This window comes from Dromaius novaehollandiae, chromosome Z, assembly GCF_036370855.1.
Source record: "Dromaius novaehollandiae isolate bDroNov1 chromosome Z, bDroNov1.hap1, whole genome shotgun sequence".
NCBI classification, from domain to species: Eukaryota; Metazoa; Chordata; class Aves; order Casuariiformes; family Dromaiidae; genus Dromaius; species Dromaius novaehollandiae.
In genome coordinates, this window is record NC_088132.1 from 57,989,527 (window position 1) to 58,013,873 (window position 24,347).

The 24,347-nt window shown below is 47.7% G+C and overlaps 1 protein-coding gene across 7 annotated transcripts in view; it reads left to right on the top strand.

Annotated features, from left to right (window-relative positions):
- The first annotated feature begins 551 nt into the window (after window positions 1–551).
- Window positions 552–24,347, top strand: part of LOC112987024 (ras GTPase-activating-like protein IQGAP2) — a 126,746-nt gene continuing 102,950 nt past the window's right edge. For 5 of the 7 annotated variants that reach the window (XM_026106665.2, XM_026106663.2, XM_026106666.2 and 2 more), the window contains exons 1-2: window positions 553–668; window positions 20,700–20,799. In XM_026106665.2, coding sequence (XP_025962450.2) covers window positions 623–668; window positions 20,700–20,799 — 146 coding nt within the window. In that variant the 5' untranslated portion in view covers window positions 553–622. Of the gene's footprint in view, window positions 669–20,699; window positions 20,800–24,347 lie in introns of all 7 variants that reach the window. The other 2 variants (XM_026106661.2, XM_026106662.2) reach the window with 1 other exon arrangement.

The window sequence follows — 24,347 nt, forward strand, 5'->3', positions numbered from 1 at the left end:
GCCCCGGGCCCCGCGGGCAGCACCCGCACGCCGCCTGCCCCCGGCGCTGTGGGGCCCGGCTGCGCGGGGCGGCGCCGGCCGTGCAGGGAGGCTGCCTCGCCCTCCAGCAGGACTCGCCCCGGCGCGGCCCTAAAATGTACCGACTTCTGAGAAATTTCTGCTCCTCTCCAGGCCGCTCCGGTGCACTTCGGATGTCGCCTGGGAGCCGGTGGCCACCAAGCCACCGCAAAACGCGAGGCGAGGCCAGGCCCACGGCCCGCTGCTCCGCTCCCCGCAGCCCGTCCGCCTCCGCCGAGGCCGGGACCGCGCGCGGCACGGAGGGCACGGACAGGGCTGCGCTCCTGCCGTTATTTCTGAATTAATTTTTTAATTAAAAATTTTTCAATTAATTTTTAATTAACTTTTTTTATTATTTTTGCCTGCGGCCCACGCGGCTCGGCGGGCCGGCGGCGGCGCGGAGGGGGGCGGGGCGGGGCGGGGCGCGGAGGGGGGCGGCGGGGCGGGGCGGGGCGGGGCGGGGCGGGGCGGCGGGGCGGAGGCGGCGGCGGCGGCAGCAAATCAGCGCGGCCGAGGCCGCACATAAGAAGGGCGGGCGGGGGCGGCGCCCCCCCCCCGAGGCAGGATGCACCATGAGGAGCTGGCGCCCCTGCAGCGGCCCCGCTACGGCTGTGAGTGGGGTCGGGGGCCCGCGCGGCCGGGGAGCGCGGGGCAGCGCCGCGGCCTCCCCCGCCGCCCGCTTTGGTGCTAAAGCGGGGTTTGGGGGAGAAAAAGCACCGGCCGCCGCCGAGACGGGGCGGCTGCGGCTGCGGCTGCGGCTGGGGCAGAGCAGCTCAGCTCCCCGCGGGCTGCGGCGGCGCCGGGACCGGTCTCCACGGGGCTTCCGAAACCTTGCGAGCGGGTCGCGGCTGTGATTTTGGATGGCGACTGGTGGACTTCAGATTGCAGCCGTCGCTTTTCAGCGTAGCGTTGCAACTTCAGATTGTAACTGTGGCTTCGGATTGCAACTTCATAGCTTTGAGTTCCTAACTGTACAGTTTCGGGCTCTAGGTTTAGAACTCGGATTCCGACTCTGTGACAACTGCGGATCGTGACTTGAAAAACTCTGGTTTATAGTTCCGTAACTTCGGGTCAGAGCTTCCTAACTTCACGCTGCAGCTTGCGCGCGGTGAGGGGCGGCGCAGGCGCTCGGCAGGAGCCGCGGAGCCCCTCCGCCCCGCCGCGCGGTGCTCGCTCCCGGCGCCGGCCGGCTCCCGCGGCGGCCCCAGGCGCGGCTCTCGTGCGGAGCCCTGCCGCGGGGGCTTCGCCACCGCCTTAAAAGCACACCTGTTACTTCAGGCAGTGCTGAATGTGAGCATGCAAATTACCTGTAAAACTCTCGGCCCCGGCATCCCGTGGTCTGGTTAGCAGCTTTCCAGGTTTCAGCAGAGCAGCTTTTTAAAAACTGCTCCTGCAATCTTTTTTTGACAAAAACACAACCTCCCTCACCCATGCGAGGTGCCACCATGCTTCTACCCTGGTAGACAGCGAAGGTGCTAGCTGGACGCGTCCCCGTTGGCTTGCAGGGTGCTGCACCCTCCTGAGCGCTTTCCTAGGCCAGCGGCTGCAGGCGGGGCAGGCTCTGAGCCGTCCTGTGGGTCTGGCTGTTTGCTTGTGCTAGCCGGTGTCCGACGGGCCTTTCAGGGCATGTTCACGGTTGCTGGTACAGATAATGTTTCTCGGAGTGGTTGCTGGAGACGTGCAGCATGTGCGTCTGTGTTAGCACGTTAGTGATGATGAGAGTTTGCTTTTGAAGCAAATCGCCCAGGCGTGCCGGTGGGGCGGTCTCGCAGCAGGCGCCTGGGGGGACGCCACGCTGGAGGGGACACTCGGGGCAGCCCTCTGGGCGCGGGCGAGCGTTTCGTTCACGGAAGCGAACTGGAGCTTGCCCAGAGTGTATAAAAGCCCTGAAACGCAAGTGGTGTGGCAGGGCCTCGACAGCGGGTGTTTCACTGTGCAGTTCAGGTCTGGCTGGTTCTTGAGACTTGCTGGGCTGGACATAAATGTGGCACTTGCTAATTTGCCATAAAGTCCTATATGGTCAAAGATGGGGCTTTGTGAGCAGAGGGCTCGTCCTTTGTGCCCAGGTCCCTGTCCCTGCAGCAAGGGTGATGTGATGACCTTATTCAGAGGTGTTCGGGGTATCTTTAAGAATCTCAGGCCTTTATTTGCCATGGGAAAGAATGACCATGGTAAATGTGTTGGATATTGACTTGACAATGCAGTCTACCTCTCTGGACTTATGCTTTGCTGTGACAGTTAAGAGTCACTTGCCAGGGAGCGAGAGGAGAAGATGGTGCCTTCAGCTTTAGCCCCTCTCCTGGTGCCTTCTGTGCTCTGCTGGGAGCAGAGGAGCGCGTCCTTCTCGGCTCGTCTGGCTCCTGTTCCCCTCCGATCAATGTTGCCTGCTTTCCTGGGCTCAGGTGGCTCCCTTCAAGGCTACTCAGTCCTTCCCTGAGTGAGAGATTGTGGCTGCTGTGCACCAGTACATCCTTGTCTTTTGCCTAGACCTTTTCCCTGCAGAGGACAGGACAAAGCCGCCTCAAATATGCCAGGTTGACACCTATAATTAAGAACAAAAAACCAAACTGAAACAAAAACCAGCAACAAAAAAACGCCCATACTCCTGCAAACCATCGCCTTGTTTGTAGTTGTATAACAAGTATGAGTACATATATTGGGTACGTTTTTTGGTTGTAGCTGTATCTAGAGAACCCAGTATGTTTTCTCTACGCTATATTTGTCTGCTGTTGGGGTGATGAGGAGAGATGAAATAACTTTTTTTTAAAAAAAGGTAAAGAAAAGCCAAGAAAGGAGGAAAGGCTCTCTAACTGGAAAGCTTATGGCAGCATTATTTGAGCTCTGAAGCCAGTTGTAGATTGTACATTCTCTATATACGTTCAACCGTACGTTGTCTCTTCTCTAGAGCCGCACTTTGGCTCACTGGCAAGCACAACTGACTGCGTTCAGGACAGCTCTAATTAGTGCGTCTGTGCTGGCTTTTCCAGCAGAGTTAATATGTTGTCCAAGTTAGGCTATCAAATTGCTAAGACTCCTTGCTCCAGTGGACTAGTACTGTTTTAAACATTTAGCCTAACCTGGACTTTCAACTTTGGTTTCAAGCTCCTGGCAGAGTTCCTATGTTGCTCTGAAGAAAATTGTCATTTTAACGGAGGTGATAATTCTCTGCTAGGAAGTAGATGAAACTGTCTTCATGCGTATCAGTAGCATTTCAGTGCCATGATTAGAGAGGAGAGCATGTGCACGCTTCAGGTATGTTTTGAGCTTGATGGATACTGCTGGGAGAAGTGTCCCTGAGCATCAGGGTCTAAGACCGTTTATTTAGTTAGGCGAGTTCGAATTTTAGCACACAGGGAGAGTAACTGAGAGGGCATATCCCTAACTTAAAAATGAGCTTTGTGTTGCAAGTTTTGCCAATGTAGTAAATCAAAAATGTCCATCTGGAAAAAAATCTTGGAGCTGATCATTTTCAAGATCCCTTTCCAGCGCTTGGTCAGGGAGGATGCTGTATGTTGGAGACAGGCCCTCAGAGTGAAATCTCTGGGCCTGCTCTGGGGCTGTTGGGCCAAACCCCTGTGGCTTCAAGAACCACGTATTGAAAGGTGCCTCCAGCCCCCCATTCTGTCAACAGCTTAAAAAAAGATGTGGAAGAGATTTCATTTTCATCGAGTTTTTCAGATGTTCATGTCCAGCACGGACTCAAGTGAGATCATGCCGAGTACAAGGAAGTAGCTTATACAGCAGAAACGGTATTAACAGGCTCACTGCAACTGAATTTACATAGCTGATTTCCAGTGTGGCTACAGCTGTTTTCTGGCTTGTTTCTCAACCCCAGCACAACTGATTGCAAAGGTTCACTGAGCTGTGGAGAACTGGGACTTGTAATAAAACTCAAGGTATGAGTGATTGTTATGATAAAAATGTTTGGTGCTGTTGAATGTTATGGAGAGAAAAGTATAATTCTTTATTGTGCCTTTCAGGTTAAATGTGAAGATAGTAAATCAGGCAGCAGTAAGTCTTCAAGAAAGCTGTTTTCCCAACACCTTCACGTCCTTAGTAGCTTGGTCTCCCTGAAAGCTATGTACAGAAACAAATGATTACTTATGTTTTATAGGAAACGTCTGAACAGCTTCATGACACTTTCAGGAATGTAATAAAGCTACAGTGAGTTAGGCCGTGAAAGTCTGGATTTGCAAAGGATTTCAGGCATTTCCATGCTCAGCGTAGCTGACTTAACGTACTTGGGTTAGTGTGCCCCAGGTCCCCAGGTACCGACTGGGAGAGAAGCTAGATGCTTCAGCATCATCAAAGGTGCTGAAAAGGAGGTGCTGGGAAATGGGTCAGAAATGAATGCCACACAGGGCTGTCCCTGAAATTTTGACCTTCTTCTGAACTGAGACATGCAGCCAAGCTGGGTTTTGCAGCTGGGAATATCTTCTTTTGGATACAGCTGGAGAAATCTTCGTTTTCCTGCTGAAGCTGGGAAGCTGGGTTCATGGGGCCAAGATGGGTAAATACAAGGGAGACTGACTTTGTCCAGCGACGAGGGCGTCGCGGAGGGAGAGCCCCACGCTGCCGGTCCTGGCTCCCAGGACGGCTTCTGTGACTGGCGCTAGGCGTTACCAGATGAGGCAAATGAGCAGGAGCGAAGTTTTAAGAGGGGGAGCTGCACTGCGTGTGGAGATAGGCAGGGGGAATCAGCTTGCTCGGATGTGAAACGGAGCCTACGCCTCTCTGCGAAACTGCATCTAGGCTCCTACTTCTGCAGGATGTGAAAGCTCGCAAACCAGTGGCTTTTAGAAAAGTGTTTGACTTCAGAACCTATAAATTTTTCTCTGCATGTCTGTAGTGAGTGAAGGGAAACAAATGGCTATTTTTCAATTGCAGAGGAAAAATCTTTTGGTAAACCTTTCATAGGATTTGACTAAATGAAAACAGATGGGTGAATACATTCTTTTTTTAAAAAATGTTTGACTGTATCCCATGCATATATGTTCTTTTGGGTATATACTTTCTGCAGCACTTGTGGCTTATGAGAACACTTTTCTTCTAGTCCTTTTTTTATTGATGGGTGTAATGTGGCAACCAAACACTGTTTATCTCTTCTTCTTTTGTACGTTGCTAATAATTAAACTGCTGAATGAGGACTTGAAAAGTTTAACTGCTTTGTTTAATCAAGTGCGTGTAATTCATTCGTAGGAGTGGTTCTGTGCTTTATTCTGTACAAAGCAGGCTCATCTCCCCCAAAGTCTCCTTGGTAAAGAAAAGACCGAGCTATGTTACAGCATGTTGGAAGCTACTTGAATGTTGTTAAAACAGGAAGTATTAATATTAAACTGGAAACAATTTATAGCACACGCGAGTGTGCTAGCTCAAGTCCAGTACTTGAGTCAGAGAACAGGAGGTATGCAGATCTGCAACTTGCTTTTTCTGTTAAAACTATTTCAGTTACATAGTAGTTCTAGCTCAAGATTTGTTTGTTACAGTTTCTGACTCAAGTTGGCTATGATATACTAGGAATAATCTTAAATTTGTGGTGGGAAAAACGATGGTGACAGGCAGGAGTGGTGGGTCATATTTAGCTGGGATGATAAGCAAGTGGTGTGTGCTCCCGTGCTCTGCGCCTTGCAGGAAATGATTAACCTGCTGTGTTTGCTTCACTTGTCCAGACTGTTTTGGTGCTTTTTGGGAATCAATATCCTTGAACTCCTATGTGCTGTGGAGGCAAAGCGCGGTGTTGGCGGGGGAGCGGTGCCCACCTCCGGGGGTCTGTGGGGCATGCCGGAGGGCAGGCTTGGGGCACCCGTCCGGGGGGTGCAGAGCCTCGGCTGCGGATCCCCGGGCTTTGAGGAGGATGGTCCACGGGAAGTTTTGTGCCTTATATCCACAGCTGGGGAGAGGGGGGAAAGGGCGGAGGTGGGAGCTGCTGCTCCAGCTGGCGCAGGGGCTGGGTTTGCGCTGCTGGGCGCTGCGGCAGGGGCTGCGGGGCGAGCGACGGGCTGGCGGAGCCCAGGGGACGGGATCGCCGTCCTCCCACGGGGGTCTGGGAGCTGGTGGGGTAGAGGGAAGGGGAACTTTGCTTTGGACGTCAATACCCCTGCTCCCCTTCAAGGGAGATACTGAATCAGGTGGTGTTCGCACGAATCCAGCACGGCACTCTTCTCTCCCTCCTACACTTTTTGTTTGAAATGGGCAAGCAAATAATCAACCTCTAAGAACTTGTCAGTGGCCTATTTCAGCGTTAAATTTAAAAATTGCTGTTTTTGTCAAAGTTAAGTCAGTATGCATCAGCCAGAAGCACTTACCTGGAGGTACTTTGTCATTTTTATCCCTTCTCCGTTATAACTTACTGCTCAAGTCAAAAGACAGGATAAGTGCGAGTTCTCCAGGAACCGGATGCCAGGAGCACCTTATGGCTCTGACTCGCAACCGCTGGCAAACCACTGCTGCTCTTTAAGGAGCTACTGGCTCAGGGGGCTGTGTCTGCCCTGCCAGCCCGGAGAGGTGGCAGAGAAAGGTGTCCTCATCCCGGGTGCTCCCCTTTGCTTGGGGGGATCAGGATAGGCAGCCAGCGACGATGGCTTCAGCCCGACCCTGAGCTGTGACAAGCGACTCCTCTGCCGGTCCTTGCTGGCGGGTTCTGGCCTGCTCTGTTCGAAGTGCGGCACGAGGCTCTCGCGGCATCTTGCTTAAACCACGTCCCACCTGGCCTCACAGTCTGAGGGGGTACGGTTGGGAAATACAGTTGTGCAAGCTAGTCGTGGTCTCTTGGTCATTCGCCCTGAAGGTTAAGAATATCCTCCTGCATTTGTGCATCAAGCATTTGTGCTTGGTTTGTAGAACTGCTCCGTACAGCTTTGTTTGCAGGATCAGAGCCTCACAGCTTCTAGGAGCACAGCACAGGATAACCTGGGGAGAGCAGAAGTGTGAAATGCACGAACTGTGTACAAGAATATGCTTCATTAAAGCAGCTGCTTTTTCACAGGATTGAAGGCTAATAGATGTTTTACTCATGGTTTTAGGAGGGCATGTCAATGGTATTTTGGGGAGCCATAGGTAAGTACAGAAGATATCTGTGCCTAGTAGTCTGGTTAGAGTGATTATAAACAAAGTAAAACAGCTGAAAATTGAACAAGACACAGGTTTGCTTTGCTGAAAACATGCTCCTGTATCTTAGGGTCATCTTTCATGAGGGGAGCTGCTCTTCCCAGCCGGTCTTACTTACGCTGGGATCCCGGATCCCAGCTCACACCTTGCTATGGACTGTTGTAAGCAAGGAGTGAGGTTTCTGCGTGGTGTCTGGGTCTGCTGAGCATGCCTTCAGCTGATCTGCCACTAATGCTCCTGCGATGTGCGGAGACCTAATCTGTCAGGAAACTAATCACTCTGGGCAGGGTCGATTTGCGCTGCTGGATTTTCAGCCACTTGAGGCCCCTGCAGCGGCTCGGAGCAGCTCGCGCAGCTGCTGGAGCTCGCTCCGGGGAGGGGGAGCGCGTGGGGCCAGGTGGGGCTGCGGCAGCCAGCGTTTAAGTGTGTTTAAATTGCCCTGGAACCGCACCCTGAAGCTGTAGTTTCATGTGCGCTTTCAGTCAGCGCTGCTGCTGGAAGAAGCAACCATGACTCCTTCCACCAGATTATTTTGGGCTGGACTGGGGCCCGGTCTGGCTCGCAGCGTGAGCCCGCGGCCGGGCCCGCCAGCATGACGTAGCCGCTGGAGCCGGGATGAGCGCTGGTGGCTGGGGGACGGCAAGCTGAGCCGGTTTGAGTGGTGTTACTGCCGAACGTGGGGTTTACTGTTTGATCCGCAGAACGCGGGTGTGATGGGGTCGCAGACCGCGCGGGGGGCACCGGCCCGCGGGTTAACCAGCGGCAGCGAGGGCCCTCCAGGCCTTGGGGACGACGCAGCGCGACTGACCGTGGCCGCGCCAGCTCTGCTGCGTCCTCTCTGCTGGGCGCTGCTGCCCGGCCAGGGCCTCGCTCGGCCGCCCGTGCGGGCCCGTGCTGAGCGCCGGCCGCGGGAAGGGGGGCCGCGGGGCCGCCCCACGCTGCCCTGCTCCCTGCAGAGCCTCCAGTTACCCAAGGGCTCTACGAGGGGATTCGGTCGCTTTAACCCTGCCGTTTCATAAAGCTGTAAGTAGCCATAAAGGCACTGCAGTGGTAAGAAAATTGCAAGAAACTGTCTCAATATCAGACGAATGGAATGAGGAATAAAATTGAATATTCCTTGTATGTAAATTAAGATGTAATAGTTTTCCAATGCGCTTCTGCCAGTGATACTCCTCTTGGCTTGTGGGGCCTTGTAAAACTGTAGGAACAAGATGAGGCTTGAGTATGTACTGCTTGCTTCTGTGATTTTTTTTAATTTTTTTGAGATCAACTGTTTTGCCTGGTTTTGATTCTAATAGCTGGCTGGCCTCGGTTCAGTAGTAAAACAAGTCTTATGTTGCATATGATGTTAATACAATGTAGGAGAAGAAATAATGCGTTGCGATCTCAATATGGATATGCAGTAGTGTGACCTCAGACAGACCACAAAAGGGTACCGAGAAGAGCTGGGAATCCTGCTCAGATGAGGGCAATCTGGGAAAGAGCTTTTACTGAGGAAAAATGGTTATCTGTTTTTACAAAATCAGGCATGCAACAAATGCTTTTTCATTATATCTGAGCTCAGAAGTTGTTCTGAATACTGCTTTCCAGAGCCCAACAGGGGACAAGCTTCACTGTAATTCAGTGAGGGCTGGGAGACGAACCGGCACAAAGCCTCCGTGTGCAAACCTCGGCCCATGTTGTACGGCAGCCGAAGATGTGCAGAGAGTTTACTTGCAGCGATGTTTGCATATCCCTTGGAATTTACATCGCGCCTGACCACGGTGGTAATAAGTGTATAATAAATGGCTGAGAACATCCTGGAAAGTGTACGGCTCTCATCATACTTCAACCAGGCAGCTTGCTTGTTCTCCAAGTCTTGCCTTGATACATATCATGAGAAAGAAGATCATATAGTTTTGCTGTGGATTTAACTGATGTGAGTTATTCTAGAAAGCTGAATGCAACTTTTTAGTATTGTGGGTAGTAACAGGCAAAACAAGAGGCGTAGTTCCCCATAACACCATAATGCTGAACCATGGCAATAACGCCCAGTAGTTTCCTTTTTTTGATTTTTTTTCCCCAAAACTTAATTTTAAGTAGCTTAGTTTTAAGTTCTAGCAAAAGTGTTAACTTCTGAAGTAGTGCTTCAAAAAAGGAAACAAAATGTGGCTGTGCAGCAGAAGGCACAAGTCAGTGTTCAGCCATTAAGGATGTGAATTCTCTTGTTGGGTAAAGACTTTAAAACTTGAAACTAGTAGCCTAATTTGACATTAAATTTATGTGCACTGTGTGTACTACGGTTGCCATAACAATGACTGAAAGCTAGTTACACTTCCTGTGTTTTAGTGGTCTTGATATTGCTATTTTAAGTAGAATGCATGCTTGCTTTGAAGCAGTTGCATAATGCTTAGAAAATTCTCCTGATATTTTATTCTTGATATAATTTAACATTGACTGTGGTATCTTCGTTAGTGGAAATGGATTCAGGGCAGAGAGGGAGCTGTCTTGTGGTCAGGTATTTGCTACGCTAATCTGAATTTCAGTTTTTGTAGAGTGGATTAGGGAGTAGACACAAGGAAGCAAGCTGAAAAATTAAATACTTCTAGATAAGAAATCGACAAAGTTTGTATCAGTTTAGAGGAAATCTTAATTTAGTAGAAGTAATGTGGTTGTTTAGAGACTTGCTAGGGCATGATTTGGGTGAAAGTACATCTTGGTTGTGTGTGCAGCTGTCAGTGACTTGTTCTGGTAATGAAAATACTGCATTTATTGATAAGTAAGGAGGAACATTTGGCTCACTTTATCTGATGTTCTGCAGTGGTATGTACGATAGTAGATGTGTCATATTGTCACTCAAAGCAGTTTTGACTCTATCTACTCGGGCACTGGACCTACTGTGTGAAAGGGTGGGGCTTTGCCCTCTCCAAACCTCGCTTGGAGGTCTGAGATTAGAGAGTTAAATTTGTGCTTTAGTTCTCTCCTATAGCTCTAACTATTTCTGATGATGAAGGAAAAATGTAGTTCTTATTACTGTGTATGTAAATGGGAAATAAGGGCCAGACAACTCTATTTTGAATTGCCCCAAAGCCCCGTGTGGGCAATTGCCGCCAAGCAGCGTCTCCCTGCCTGCGCGCTGTACTCCTGAAGAGGACGAGCAGGGAGCACTAGGAGGGAGTTATTCTGGATTCAGTGGTGCCAGCTCCAATAACCTGCAAGTGCTTTCTGTTAATCATGGATTTGAGGTGACCAAGCAGGCTTCAGGTGGTAACCGAGGTCGTGGCTGATACCAGGCCGCCTCTGACCTCGTTGCCTGGATGGGTATGCTGGCGTTTGCCTTCTTCCTACAAAAATGGATCTTCTCATCCCTTAAGTAGGAACAAGGGATGTGTGCCTACCTCTGCGTGTCCTCTTGAGCGTTTGTGGCCTGGCACAGTCAGGGCAGAGGGTCCAGTGAGGATCCCTGCGTGGGAGCGGGCATGGCTGACTGGAGGGTGGCCTGGCCCCGTACCTCCTCCTGCTCCTTTCCGGGAGGTCTCCACTCCTGCTGGGCCGTCTCGGGGGAAGAAACAGCTGCTGCGTTTGCTGTTGTTCAGGAGTTGCTTTCCAAGCAGTTAAGCTGCCTTCCCAGTGGAGCTGGGAGCACCTGGGGTAGGGGCAGGAACTGCTACAGCTCTCCTTCACCGTCCCTGCCTCCGGGTGCGCAGAGGTCCCAGTCCTTGCTTAAACTTACGGAGCTTGTGTGTTAGTATTCAGTTTCATAGCCTAATTTTCTTTAATTTTTTTTGTGAATTTTAAGCCATCTTTTATATTAAAGCTGGTCAATCATTCCATGGGTCAGTTTATTTTGTAGGTGTAAACGAACATTTCAGCTCTATTGCCTACAACAGCGTAAGGTTTTCTTTTCCCCATAAAGATTAAATAAAGCTCTTGTGCCTGTAAATCAAAAAGTTGAAATTAGGATCTTTACAGTTATGGTGATGGTGGCAATTACTTAGGAAGGAAAAGCAAGCCATTTTGGGGAGGGAGATGTGTTCCCCAAGTGTATGCCACGAGCTTTGTACCCTTTCACATAATCAATATTTTCCTTTTATTCATGTGTGTATGTTTGTATCTTTAAGGGAAAAAAAAGGTGCTGTAATACTTCAGGTGCTTTCTGGAGCTCCTTCAGAGCATGGTGACAGTGAAGCAGATGGATAGTTTGGATTTTAGCAGAGGAAAGACTCTGCAGCAGACTGGCTGGGGAGGGAGCAGGGGATGATGAATTGCCAACGCAGGAAAACTGAGACCAGATGTCAGGGCTGAGTGTCTCTGCACTGCAATCTTTCTCATGATGATTTCAAATTTACCCAGTATTTAAGCGATGCTTTTGTTTATGGCTTTTCCTAGACAGGTGTTTCAGTCCTCCTGAGTTTTACGGTTCGGACCACAGTCTGTTGAGGGCTATAGCTCTTGTCTGAGTTACTCGGCGACACTCAGGCACTGAAGAAGCGTTTTGCACAGGTCGTCTCTCCTGCTCTCCAGCAGTCCCTCTTGTTATACTCCTCCTCTGTTTTTTAAACTACACCTTGCCATATTTCTATAGGACTATAGGTACGATAGGACTGTAAGTCTATAGGACTGCAGACTAACCTTTTTCTATGCTTTGCATAGTTGACCAGCCTATTTTACTAACCTGGCAATATTAAACAATTTTTTCATTATTTCATTTACATTCTGCTTGTGTTAAGTTGAATTGAGGTCACAGGAGGTAACAGGTAAAGAAATGAAATCTACATGGTAAAATCTTGGCTCTTCTTTAAAGATTGCTAATGTATATTGCCAATAAAAAGCCAACAGGTAAAGTAATTCCAGCAAAGTGAGAGCAGAAAATGGTAAATATGCCAAAATACATGGAATTCAAATCACAACTTTTTTTAAAGAAAGCAGTGAAGGGATAAAGGTGACAGAGGAGCCTTTTACACTTTACTACCTGTTTCCTCATAAATGAACCTCTGAAGAGGGAAAGTCTACTGGAAATTCCTGCTGGAATGCACGGTACTATTTTGAACGTCTCAAGCCTCCGCTGATGTGCTAATCTGACCAACCAGCTTTCCACAAAATTGCTGTTTTTTTTTTTTTAAACCCACATGAAAAATGTCATTCTTGCTGTAAGTGTGTGGAAACTAAGCAAGCCTTCCAACCAGACTAACTACTTAGCTGTGTAGCATTTTCCAAGCTGGCCTCAAGTTTTACTGTGTTAATGACTTTCGGGCTATACAAGTAAAGAGAGGTAAATAAGGCAAAGAACTAACTTGAAATTGCTGTTTATTGCCTTTTTAGTCCCATCAGTCCGAGTGCTTCTTTAGGCTTGTAACTTATTTCATTATTGTAGACTGAGGGTTTAGTACCAAACAAGGCTTTAAAGTCAACTGGGTAGCTCATTAAAAGGAGCTACAGTTTTAAAGGTGTTCCTGGAGAGCCCGACCTTTGGGGAAACCTGTTGTGTCTTGAGGTGACCAACTAGCAAAGTATGCAAAGATAAACAGTTACACTCTTATTAAGGAGTTTCTTGAAGTATTTCTAGAGACAGTGAGGCTGGCAGATAAATGTAGGCGGGAGGAGTTGGGCAATAGGCAAACTGATAAATTGTATTTCAGGTTTATAATTGTAGATGGCAATGTTCACTTTGAAGCTAATTGAAATTGGGGTTGGATTTTCATATGCCTCCTTCATCCCCATTACTCAATCTCACTCCCTGCTTCTCCAACCAGACACAACAAGTTAAAATAAAACAGTGTTATTTTCTGCACAAGGTAGGAACTCCTACTAGAAAGGAGATGACCATGCTCTGGTATCATTATACACTAAATTAATGTCATAATGCTCTTTTAAAGTATCACCTCTCCTAAAGCATCATTTTATGGTACTGTAGAAAGCTGAGGTCTAAAAGTGTGGATGTGTATACCTATAGCAGAAAAATGAATGTTAAAAGTTCTGGCTGCATATGTGATTACTTGCTGAATGCCAAAGCCATCTTGTGTCCCTGTGGTTAAATGTGACATTTTAAACTTTGTGGGAATTCAAGTATCTTGAGACATGTCCCAGGAGTCTAGCAGCCTTCTGCCAATGTCGACACTTGACAGACTTTATAAAATAAACCAGTTTTGACACTTGGCTCCAGAAGCAAGGTTTGTGGTTGATGTTGCATCACAGTCCCTTGGTATGATAGTCCTAAGGTTTATATATTGTAATAGTGCTTCATCTCTCTAAATGGATGTGGTTGGACTTGTGGTAGCAGACACAGAAGACTGAAATAAGACCTTTTTTCCTTGTATGTAAGAAAAGGGGGTGGGGGGAAGACTTCTGGGAGGTTGAATGTGCAGGAATAGGACTCTATAAAAAAGCTCAAGGGAAGGAGTGGTTTAGCAAACGTCTTTAATTTTACATCAACATATCTTTTTACTGAACCTCTGTATTAAAGTATCCCCATTCAAATGGGTTTGGTCCTTTTTCTCCTGTTTGCACAGCATCTGGCAGAAAAAAAGATCTGGTCCAGAACGGGGGCCTAACTGACCCTGTGTGACACAAATTATTTGTGAGAACGGTTAATGGCTGTTTTCTGGCCAGATGATGTGTGTTTATTTCTGTATGAAAATCTGAGCCTGCATACTTAACTAGATTCGGAGAGCCATAGACATTTTTAAGGGAGAAGGAGAGAAGTTTAATCTGGCATGTTTCAGATCTTACCAAGATATAAGATCCTCATAATTTAATAAATATTAGTCTAAAAATATTAGTCTACTTTCTCAAGAGGATCTGCCCTCCTAGGTTCCCAGCTATGGTAGGTTTAGAGTGCTTGCAGTGTCTTCCTTCCTGTAAAGCCCTTTCTTGGAGCAAATGTGCAGGGAATGGCCTGAATTCCCTTAACTGGAGCCATACAGCAAAGGCTCAGGCCATCTGGTTTTACTGTTGTGGGACAAGCGTGAGCTGCTCGTGTCTGCTTTTTGACACAGGAAGCCTATAGGAGGCTGTCTTGATCAGATCGCTAAGTTTTTCTCCCAAAGATAAATGTCTTCCAGCAGAATGGTAAACCTGCAGATACTAAATACCTTAATAACAAACATCCTGTAATAGATGCTTGGTGCTATAAAACCATTTTAGCGGCCTCTTGAATTATCTCTGTTCACGTAGTTCCAGTTGGCCTATTTTCTGCTGCATGTTTATTAAACGGTTGCATTAGACACCTGTGAATTAGTAGGTGTGGAGGCTCGGGCGGGAGCTTGCTCTTCCTCCGTAGCTTTGAGCAGCGTTTTTCTGACGCCTGTGCGTGCAGTCCCGTCCTTGTATTTTCCAGCAGCCAGACGGTGATTAAGCTGCTGCCGCGTGGCTGGCTCAGGCGGCTGCGAGCCGGCTCAGCAGCCCCGCGCGGCCGCAGCTCTGCCCCGGTTACGGGCAGCTCGTGCTGTTTGGGGGTGGTTGTGTGCTCGCCCCTGCCCTGGCAGCAGGCAGCCCAGATGGCGCGAGGGTCCTGGGCAATGAGAGTCCAGATTTTACTAGAAATAGAAGGGCAACACTGAATTTATTGGCCGTGTTCGCATAAAGATAAAATAGCTATAAGCCTTCATATGACCTAAGGGTTTTGGGGTCACCATGACCACCTAAAATATAATTGGCTTTTTTAAGCTACAGCACTGAGGTGTGAGGGTAAATGCTTTACATTCGCAGCTCTTCCTCTTGGCACAGACGGACGTAAATAGGATGCTGCCTGGCGTCTGTCACTTTGCTGGTGCTCAGCTTAGGTTTCACCAGGGTCAGCTACGGCCAGCCAGGCCCGGGTCTGGAGTCTGCGTGCAAGAGAGGCTCAGCTCTCGATTTCGTGTCCGTTCTTCAGCCTATTACAGCACGGCTCCATTGCACTCTTCGCCTTGGATGTGGGGGGAGCGTGGCGGGGGCAAGGCAGGGCAGCGCAAGGGTGGCCTGCGTAGGACTCTCATTGCTGGTGGACTTGAGCGCTTCCCCCTGCCTTGCCTATGGTGTGGCTTTTTGGCAGCTTTTCTGTATGGATCTTCTCTTTAAGGTCTTTGCACTTGGGATGCGTATGGCTGGGAGTGAAAACTGTCATTTTAGATAATGTTTAATTCAGTGATACTCTGGTCAAAAACTGGCTGTGTTGCTTTTTACTCCAACATTTTACAGCATTCACCCATGCTTCTTTCCTCTTTCCCAGTCCTGACTTAACCTATTCTTCTCTGTTGCTGTTTGAGGATTTTGTTCTCCCCCATCCTCTGTTAGGTCCTATGTATTGAACTTCACCCCTGTGCTTCCAGGAGAGCTCTTAGCTTCCTCGCTCACATCTTAATTTCCTCAGGTAAAAGTCTACAGTGGCATGTAATGGAGGGGAATTGGCCTGGGTAAATGAATGGCTCTCTTCCTTTCTTTGACTTTTTCGGTATAAGAAGTCTTCTGGTGGGTCTGTGGCACATGCCTTGTTGAAGGGTCTGCTCTCTGGAAGCAGCCCAGTGCTGCTCTTGAACTATTGCAAATGGTCATATGCTTGAGTGCAAATGATTTACTAGGAGACTTAAATTGCTGCTGTATGTCTTACAGTATTTTTTCCAGCCTCATTTTTTTCTAAGAGAACAAAAACAGGCAGTTTTGGGAATTGTTATCCCTGAATAACTCGGAATTACGTCTTTTAAATAGTTCAGTGAATTTGCATTGGAAAATTTAAACAAATGTTACTTTTTCATGCATTCTTTTTGACTGTTTTATAGAATTTTCAAGTTTAGCTTCATTAAAAAAAAAAAAAACCTCCATGGATCCATAGGATTATGTTTGAATACTATTGCAAGTTAAATCTGTAAAAGACCTCTTATTTACTGTCATCTCAAGTATAAAACATACTAGCGTGAAAGATTTGGTAAGCTCAGTGTTGATGTGGATTATCTCTGTGACCTTGAGACCTTCAAAATCCTTGTCATGGTTGTGATAAGAGGGTTAACTCTGAACTTGGGCAACATTTACATAGCTGGCACTTGTGGAGTTCTTAATTCCTGTGTAAACTGAGCAGATCTTATGTTTCGAATCTCTTCCTAGACACCATTAATTGTTGCTAAGATAATGTCTCTAGCGGCTGCCTCGCGTGCCTGATCTCATCACTAGCAACAGTAATCGTGCTGCAGCTTCAGAAGCGGCAGCCCTATTTCTGAAAACTTACTCTTGTACAGAAGGTTTAAGTGCTTTTGTGTGGCTGAGAGTGCCATCTGACAGGGACTATCTTGGATCAAGGTTTATGAGAATGAGTTTTTCAATCAAAAAACGACCCCCCAAAGCCTACCAGCCCTTGCTAGTGCCTTGTCCGTTCTGCTGCTTTTGTGGTGCCGGTATGTGCAATGGAAATATTTCAGAGAAAGGTGAAGGGGAGATGCAGCTGTGATATGCCAGCTGCTGGAAGATGCTCAAGTATCAACTCACAGGTACTGCTTTGTAAGCAGACTGAATATTTGCAATAAATGGAAAGAGAATATGAGGAAGTTGCTGGTAGAATGTAACTATTTTGTGCTGAATCAATCGAAGGAATGAAATGTAGGAAGAACTTAGTTATTGTATCATAGTAAATGCCAGAATAAATCTATGCTCAGGTTGTTCAAAATCAAGGGTGATATTTTAAACTAATGCTGCTTGCTACTCCATGAAGTGTTTTCTACATGCTCTTCCTTTAGTGTTTTTCCATGAAGGAATGTCTATAATGAGGGAACCTGGTGACTTTTAACACTGATGTTTTATATGTATTAACTGTTGGCTAATGGGGTAGCAACATCTAAAATGAGCTGAAATTGAGCGCTTTTAGCCTAGCTACACTGGCATTTTTATTTCTTGTTACTAATCTGTACACATTTATAACATTCATTCTGTGAGAATATCTGTGGCATTTTTTTTAAATTCCACATTGAAAATCTGAGAATTGATATACTGATGAAGTAGTGTTATTTTAGATGTGCTTTTTCCTGCATAACTCTTGTGTGGTGTGCATGTGTCTTGCCCTTTGGCATTTGGATCTTTTGAGCAGGAATATTTGAGTCCATCGGGATCCTGCTTGGCCTTGCCAGCAGGCTGGAGCTCCCCTGGTGACGCCCAGCCCTGCTCACCCCTCCCAGTAACGGCCTTGATCACAGCATCTTCCTTCATGAGTTGAGCACAATCAAGAAGTTACTGATAGCGCAGAAATGTATTTATTTTCTGTCTTAAATCGCCTCAATCTTCTGACTAGTTACTTGCCCTGTAGGCCGAAAGACTGAGCCTTCTGTCTTTAAACCCTGCTCGTTTGTGTGTTGAATTTCATGTGAGTGAACAGGTAGACACACTCAAAGGATGTTTGTTTGAAACTGCGGAAAACTATGCTGGATTCCATAGTCAGACTGGGGTCTTTGCCAAAAAACCATCATAGCAGACCAGGGATTTTGAAAGTCTTCAAGTAAGTTTCTCTGCAGCTCAGTCCTGGGGCCATCTCTAGACAACAGATTGTCATTGCTGTTTCTAAGAGAGTCTATAACCACTTATTTGATGTGATATCACCGTTGCTTTGAAGCCAATATGTGCTGGAGGGGGAAAAGCGCTGAATCGCTCTTATCTGAAGCTGGTATTGCAAGAGCCTCCTCCCAGCATAGGCACTCCAGGGGCTGGTGCTGCCCATGCTCTGCCCCGTGATGCTCGCATATTCAGCCCAGGACCTGATGCTTTGGCACCAGGAGGAAAGAGGGCTGGTTTCCAGCCTGGGTGCTGCTGGTGCAGCATGCCTCTACAAGGGGTTTTGGCTTTTTGCTTTTGCTCTTCCTTCAGTCTGCCAGTTTCTCATTCTCTGCTCTCACTTTTTTCCCTCATTACCTAAGGATTCCCTAAGCCGAACAGCTGTCATAACACCACGATACCTGTCAGCGCCTTCACCCACCCTCTGAGTCAATCTTTGCAAATACATTTAATGAGGGATATGAGGGTGGCTGGGGCTGCTCGGTCTGGGGTGTCCTCGCAGAGGGTGGGAGGGGCCATGGAAGTGTAGATCCAGGACTAGATTGTAAAGCATTAGTGCTGTGCAGGTAAATTCCTAGACTGATGCTTATCAAAAGGGTTGTGAGGTTTTTTGGGTCCCATTTTCAGATAAGCTGCCTCTTGCTGCTTTGATTACGGCTGCGGTGAGGGTGTTTAGAGGCAGAGGTAATAGGCTGTTTAATGGGCTGAGGGAGTTGGTATGAGGACTGCGTAGCTGTCAAGGGAAGCTCTGCTGCGGGGCTGAGGATGGGAACAGCATCGGCTGCTGCCTCGCAGCCGGTGGGGCGATAACATGCCAGGATGGTCCATGGGCTGCGCTCCTCTGGTGGCACACGCTGGCTTCGCCTCGGCGGCCCTCTCGCAGTCCAGGGAGAGACGCGCAGTGTGAAAATTGGCACCAGAACTTGGTGCCACAAGCGGTTAAGTAGTATACCGAATGTCAGCGTGGTAAGATCACCACTACTTCTGGCGGTGACCCTCGTCCCGGGGAGCGAGCGCCTCTCCCCAGCGGAGAGGAGGTGCCGGCGTGGGAGCGGCGCTTGTCCCCCTGTGCCGATGGCCTGGGCGAGGGCAGCGGCCACAGCTGCCACAGCCGGTTTGGGATGCAAAGTGTGTTGGGAACCGAATCTCATGTTCGTCTCCAAACTAATGCTTCAGTTCGTAACAGCTGAGGACCTGATTACAGTGTATTAGAGAGCTCATTTTAAAGAGTGAGTCATGCTTATTGGAGTACTAGACTTAAAAGGGACTCGGAGCAAGATGTGTTTTATCTGTGTATGCAACTTCTGGGTAATTAGGAAGAGCCATCTTAAAAGGAAAGGAAGATGAGAGATATCAGTGCTTGTGGTGATTAAAACTGCAACTGCAGAGTTTAAAGTAGCTATACAATATGCTAACAGATGTGTGGTAATTTCAGTCCGAAATGTGCACAGATAGTGTGCTTTATTTTGTGTCTTCAGTGAGTGCCTGTTCAGAGGGCTCCTGCTTGGCAGCACTGTGCCGCACTGATGCGGAAGGACCTGCTGTATGGGCAGTCTCCGTTGGGAGAAGAAAGCATTTTAATATCATTAGTGCATGATGAAGTGAAACTGATTTGCTGTGACTCCATTTTCTCATTTAGTGACAATCTTCAGCGTGTGTGTGTTCTCCTAAAGCACAGCTTCTTCCCTTGGTGCAGCGCCCTTTACCTGGCACGCTCCTGTCAGCTCCAGCAAGGGGTTTACCTGCTAGGTGAGGCAGCCATGTCAGGGTAAGGCTGAAAACTTGCTAATGGCATGCATGATCTCTGTGGCAGCTTAACTTAAAAATCGTGGTTAAAGGTGCATTTGAGGAGGGGAGAGTGTCTATGTATTTTACTGAGGGATTTGTCTTGGTGTTTTCAACTAAGCTACTTGCGGGCTGCTGCAGAAGGCGGCTGGCGCAGCTCTGTTTCCGTCCCCTCCCTCGCGGCTGCCCTAGTGCACCTGCAGATGTGCAGCGAGTCAGATCAGGGACTGGTCTTGCTAGAAACAAGTCCTTCTGTAACTGTGCTGCTCTTCAGTAACGTCTGCTCCTTCTGGTTCACTAACGCAGCTGTGGGTTCAGCAGCTCTGACATTAGAGGTGGTGGGAGCATGTGGCTGGGAAACATGGAGGAGGGCAGGACTGCCTCTTTTGGCAGCAGCTAGCACACAGTCTCACTTGACAACTGCTTTATGCTGAAGGCAGTCTCCAGACAGCTCACATGCTGTGACTGAAACTCAGCTAGAAGTTGGTGCCACAATTTGGTCTTCCAGCTTCTTTGGTAACACTTGAACTTCTGGAAGAATTTAGGATTTGCTCACAGAGCAGCTCTCTTCCCTATGGAGAGAGGGGACCACTAACAGGATAGCTTTTGGTAGGTCATCTCCAGCTGGGGATGTGCAGAGTGTCATCCTTCCTAGACTGAGTGCTGCTATGGGGGGTGATGTGGCTGACGCAGTAAGCGGGGGTGTGAATACCACAGCTGGTTCATTCAGTTACAGCCCTTATTGCCTGCATCAGCAGGAGGCAGCTTGGTCTGTTGCGGTCTAACAGGTTGTTGAAACTGCACCCGTTTCCGAAGTTGCCCTTAAGATACGCTTGCAGGGCACTGTTGTCTTCATCTCCACTGCAGAGGCTCAGCTTGGCAAGGGGTTGCTCCATCCACTGCTCGCTTTGAGCTTGCACTGGGAAGTCCCCAAACTCCTCAGAGTATGTGTAGGTTGACACCTTGGCAGCTCCCAGCCTTAGCATCATGTGTTTTCTTGTGCTCCTTCTTGCCCCCAAACCAGGTGATGCACAAAGAGCAGTATGTGCTTGGTTTGAATAAGTGGAATTCACAGTACAGTGAACTGTACCTTCTCGATGATCTAAATGTCCTGGTGCACCATGCTGTAAAATGGCTTCTTTGAGGAGAAGGGATGACTATTTTAATTTCTATTGTGAAGTAGTTTGCTCAGGCTCTCAGTAAAATTGCTTTAAGAATAAACCCTGATTGATTTGTAACTTGGTGTGGGTTTCTGTTTGCAGCTATTGTGGATGATGAAAGGCTTTCAGCAGAAGAAATGGATGAGAGGAGGCGTCAGAACATTGCTTACGAGTATCTCTGCCACTTAGAAGAAGCAAAAAGGTAAGTAAATGAAAGCATACTTATACCTGGCCCTTAAATACTGATTTTTCAGCCTAGCTGTATTCTTGGGCATTGTAACTTCTGAAAGATTTCCTGAATTACTCAAATTAACTTAGTGTTGGCATTTTATAGCACTTCAGTATTAGAGAAACAAATCCCAAGTATGAAAAGATCTTTAATTCAAAGAGGTAGTTTAGAAATAATCATGAAGATCTCAGTTACTGTGGTGACTATCTTAAATGAAAGCAAGGGCTGGGCACTAAAACCGAGGGCGGTGGCTTTGTGAGAAGCTGAGTCAGGCTTATGTGACCAACTGGAGAAAGTCTTGCTGCTGACCACATGGTCCTACTCCCTTCCTGATGCTTGTGCTTATGAAGTGAATCAGGTTGCCAAGATAGAAAATTACCTGAGATTTCACTGGGTTAATGAACCATATCGGCTCAGTGTTTCAGTGGTAGCATGGAGTAAGTGGAAGCAGGGCAATAAGAGACAACCAGGACTCTGCCTTTCCTTTAGCTCATCTAACCTATTGGTTGAGTCTGCTCATCTCTTGAAGCCACAGCCAGTGATGAAACACTGGTTGCAAGGACACGGGGATTTTATTACCCTTGTGCAAAGGTATTATACTATTCACACTTTATTTTTAAAACACATATTCAGCAATATTTCTGTAATTATTGAGCAGAGAAACAAGATGGAATACCCTTGTGCTGTTGGAGTAGCTTAATGTGCTATTATCATCGCATAAAAGCATATTTCACACTTAGCATCCAGTCTCCTTTTTTCCAAAATGACCACTGGGCTCACTTTACTGCCCTGGTCTTCCACTGGTAACTATATCACTTCCACTCTGTATTTGTTGATGGCGTTGTTTCTATTTCCAGCTTTCAGCTGGATGACTTTCCTACAAATTTCTGAATACAAAGGGAATTTGGAACTGTGCCAGTTAGTAATGCAAGCTGTAAAATCATGGAAAAGCAAACTGCTTCAATATGATAACACATTGTAGGATCCTTAGAATGAAGTAATCCAGTGCAGTTCAATCAGGAATTAATACTAAAGCAGTGTACTGTGAGCTTTGTGTCCAAAATGTTCTCCTCTCCATCTTTGCGGGGCACCCTCATTTACCCTTCTAGCAGCTGTGGGGCCACTAACTACTAGTTATCTTGTCACAGGGGCGTTGCTATAAAAGTCGGTCTGTCTGCTTTTGACTTCCTATTTGTTATGCTGTCCCACCTACAGCAGTAAACCCTGCTTCCTTTGCTCGTTCTTCCTTTTTCTGCAGAAGAGCCATTTCCCTGTTCACATATTTCAGTCAGCCTGTGTCTTTCCACCGCCAGAAAGGACAGTCCTCTCTGCACGCTCCTGTTTGCCTCCATCGTGCCCTTGGACGAGGGGGACCTTGGTCAGCTGAGCCAGCCAACTGCACTGGCATAAAACTTGTGGCTCTTTTGCCGAGTTAGTTTTCTAGTGGTTTAGTGAGCTCATTAGTCTGATCAATGGGTCGGAGGAGTATTGGTGCTGGCAGGAGGAAGGGGACAGGGTGCAACTGCATGGACGAGTTGGGGAGGGAGCAGACGCCACCTTGCCTTGCTGAGCAGTTAGATCAGGTCAGTCATTTCAGGACACCTTGCTCTGAGACAAGCTCTGAATTTCACTCAAGCTTCCTCTTATGTTTGTTGCATCTGCCCAACCTGCTGGTTTCTGGCAAGATATGAAGCATGATTAGTCCCCAAATTCAGCTTTTTCTCTTCTATCACTGTTAGTTTATTTTCTTGATTTTTTTCCCCTCCTCTCCCACCCTTCCAAGGGCCATTTATTACTTTGAAGTCTGGTTCTCTAGTTCTGCATCTGAAATGTTCCTTGACACTTTGCAAGGAAATGTGAAGTTATTTTTATAATTAGAGACTTGAATTAGCATCTGCTGTGGGTAGACCCCTCTTCTTCCTTGTATTTATTTTCATGTGGATTCATGTCATTAGTGGTTTTCTAGAAGAAGAAACACTCCTTTTAACTCTGATAGCAGGTAATGTGACTTGCAATAAACAGCCCAAACAGTAACTCCTGGGTCTGCTAGGTACCTGGAAGTACCGCTGTGTATCAACTCTTAAATTTCTACTTCACTCTCAGTATTGATCACAAATGCTTGCTACTGCATGAGGCATGGGTGAGCACTGCAGTTTCACTGTAAAGGACCTTGTACTTCCTTCGTGCCCTGCTGAAGGGTAGAGCTGTCATGGGCTGAGCCGGTGCGGTGTGATGCTGCTGGATGTCCTCCCCCTGTGCCTTAACAAGCCAGCCCTCGTGCTGGGTAGACTGTGCTGAACTGATTCAAGTTGGTGAACTGGCAGGAAACCAAAGTCAGATGAAAAAGAAAAAAAGGAGGGAACTGCTCAGTTAGCGGTTTGAATCTGCTTTCTGCAGGATTTGATGAGGGCTGAAGCCAGGCAAGGAAGGTAGCAGAACTGCAGGATAAGGAGCAGGGAGGAGGTGCTGGCGCAGGCCCTCGGGGTGCTTTCAAATAAAGTTGCTGGGGAAGAGAAGAGAGGGTGAGGCAGACTCCCCTTTCTGGCGAGGTTTTGGGGTAATTCAGGTGCATCATGCAACTTTGCCCTGAGAAGGACTCTTCCTAATCTGAAAACCCAATGACAAACACACACAACAGACCTGTGGACAAGCGGAGATGTCTGTAGCTCATAGCTGCGGAGCTCCTAGCACCTGCTTATTCACCAGAGCCACCCGCAGCCAAAAGCGCACAGCCATGCGCTTTCGCATGGGAGAAAATGCCATTTCTTCTCAGTGCACAGTTATCACCCTCTCAGAGTACTTGATTAGTTGTGAAATACATTGCCGTGGCCTCTGTTCTGTACTTGAGTGATTGCAGCATTTTCTTTTTGCCAGCTTGAACAAAATCGGGGCTTCTGGAAAGGAAGGTAGCAGCCCCGGAGGGAGCGGGGGCTCTCACTCCAGCGAGACCAGGGTGGACACGGGGAGTCTGGTGCAGGGTACAGGGCTGCCCTGACAGCACACCGAGCTGCTGTGCTTTGGTTGTGCTGAGAGCGTAGTTTTCACAGTCGGTTTAAGCTGACTTATCAGCTTTTCCTGCTGATGAAGGGAGTGGTCTGAGCTGGGCTTCCCCACCTCATCTCCCGTGCTGGTGCAGCAGGGCTCCTGGGGCGCGCAGCTTGCCCAAGCTTGGATGTGCCAAGAGTTTTCTAGTAATTCAGGACACTACTGAAACAGGTAAAAATAAGGCCAGTTTTTAACTATTCAGTCAGCATTTGCTGAAACAGCAGCAAATACTGTCTTAGCTAAGTGGCGGTGTGCAAATACAATGTGCCTGCACCAAAGAAGAATAAATGCTGAAACAATCATTAAGCAACAAAAGATGGGGGCAGAGCATGGCTTTGTATTCAGAATTGTGACAAGGACTGTGTTTCTTTTTTTCTGGCAATGTGGACCTATATGTCCTGCGTATTTGTAATCAAAATATTGTTTTATAGTAGCTCTGCATTTCAAAATGCCAGAGTTAATTAAAATGGTGAAGA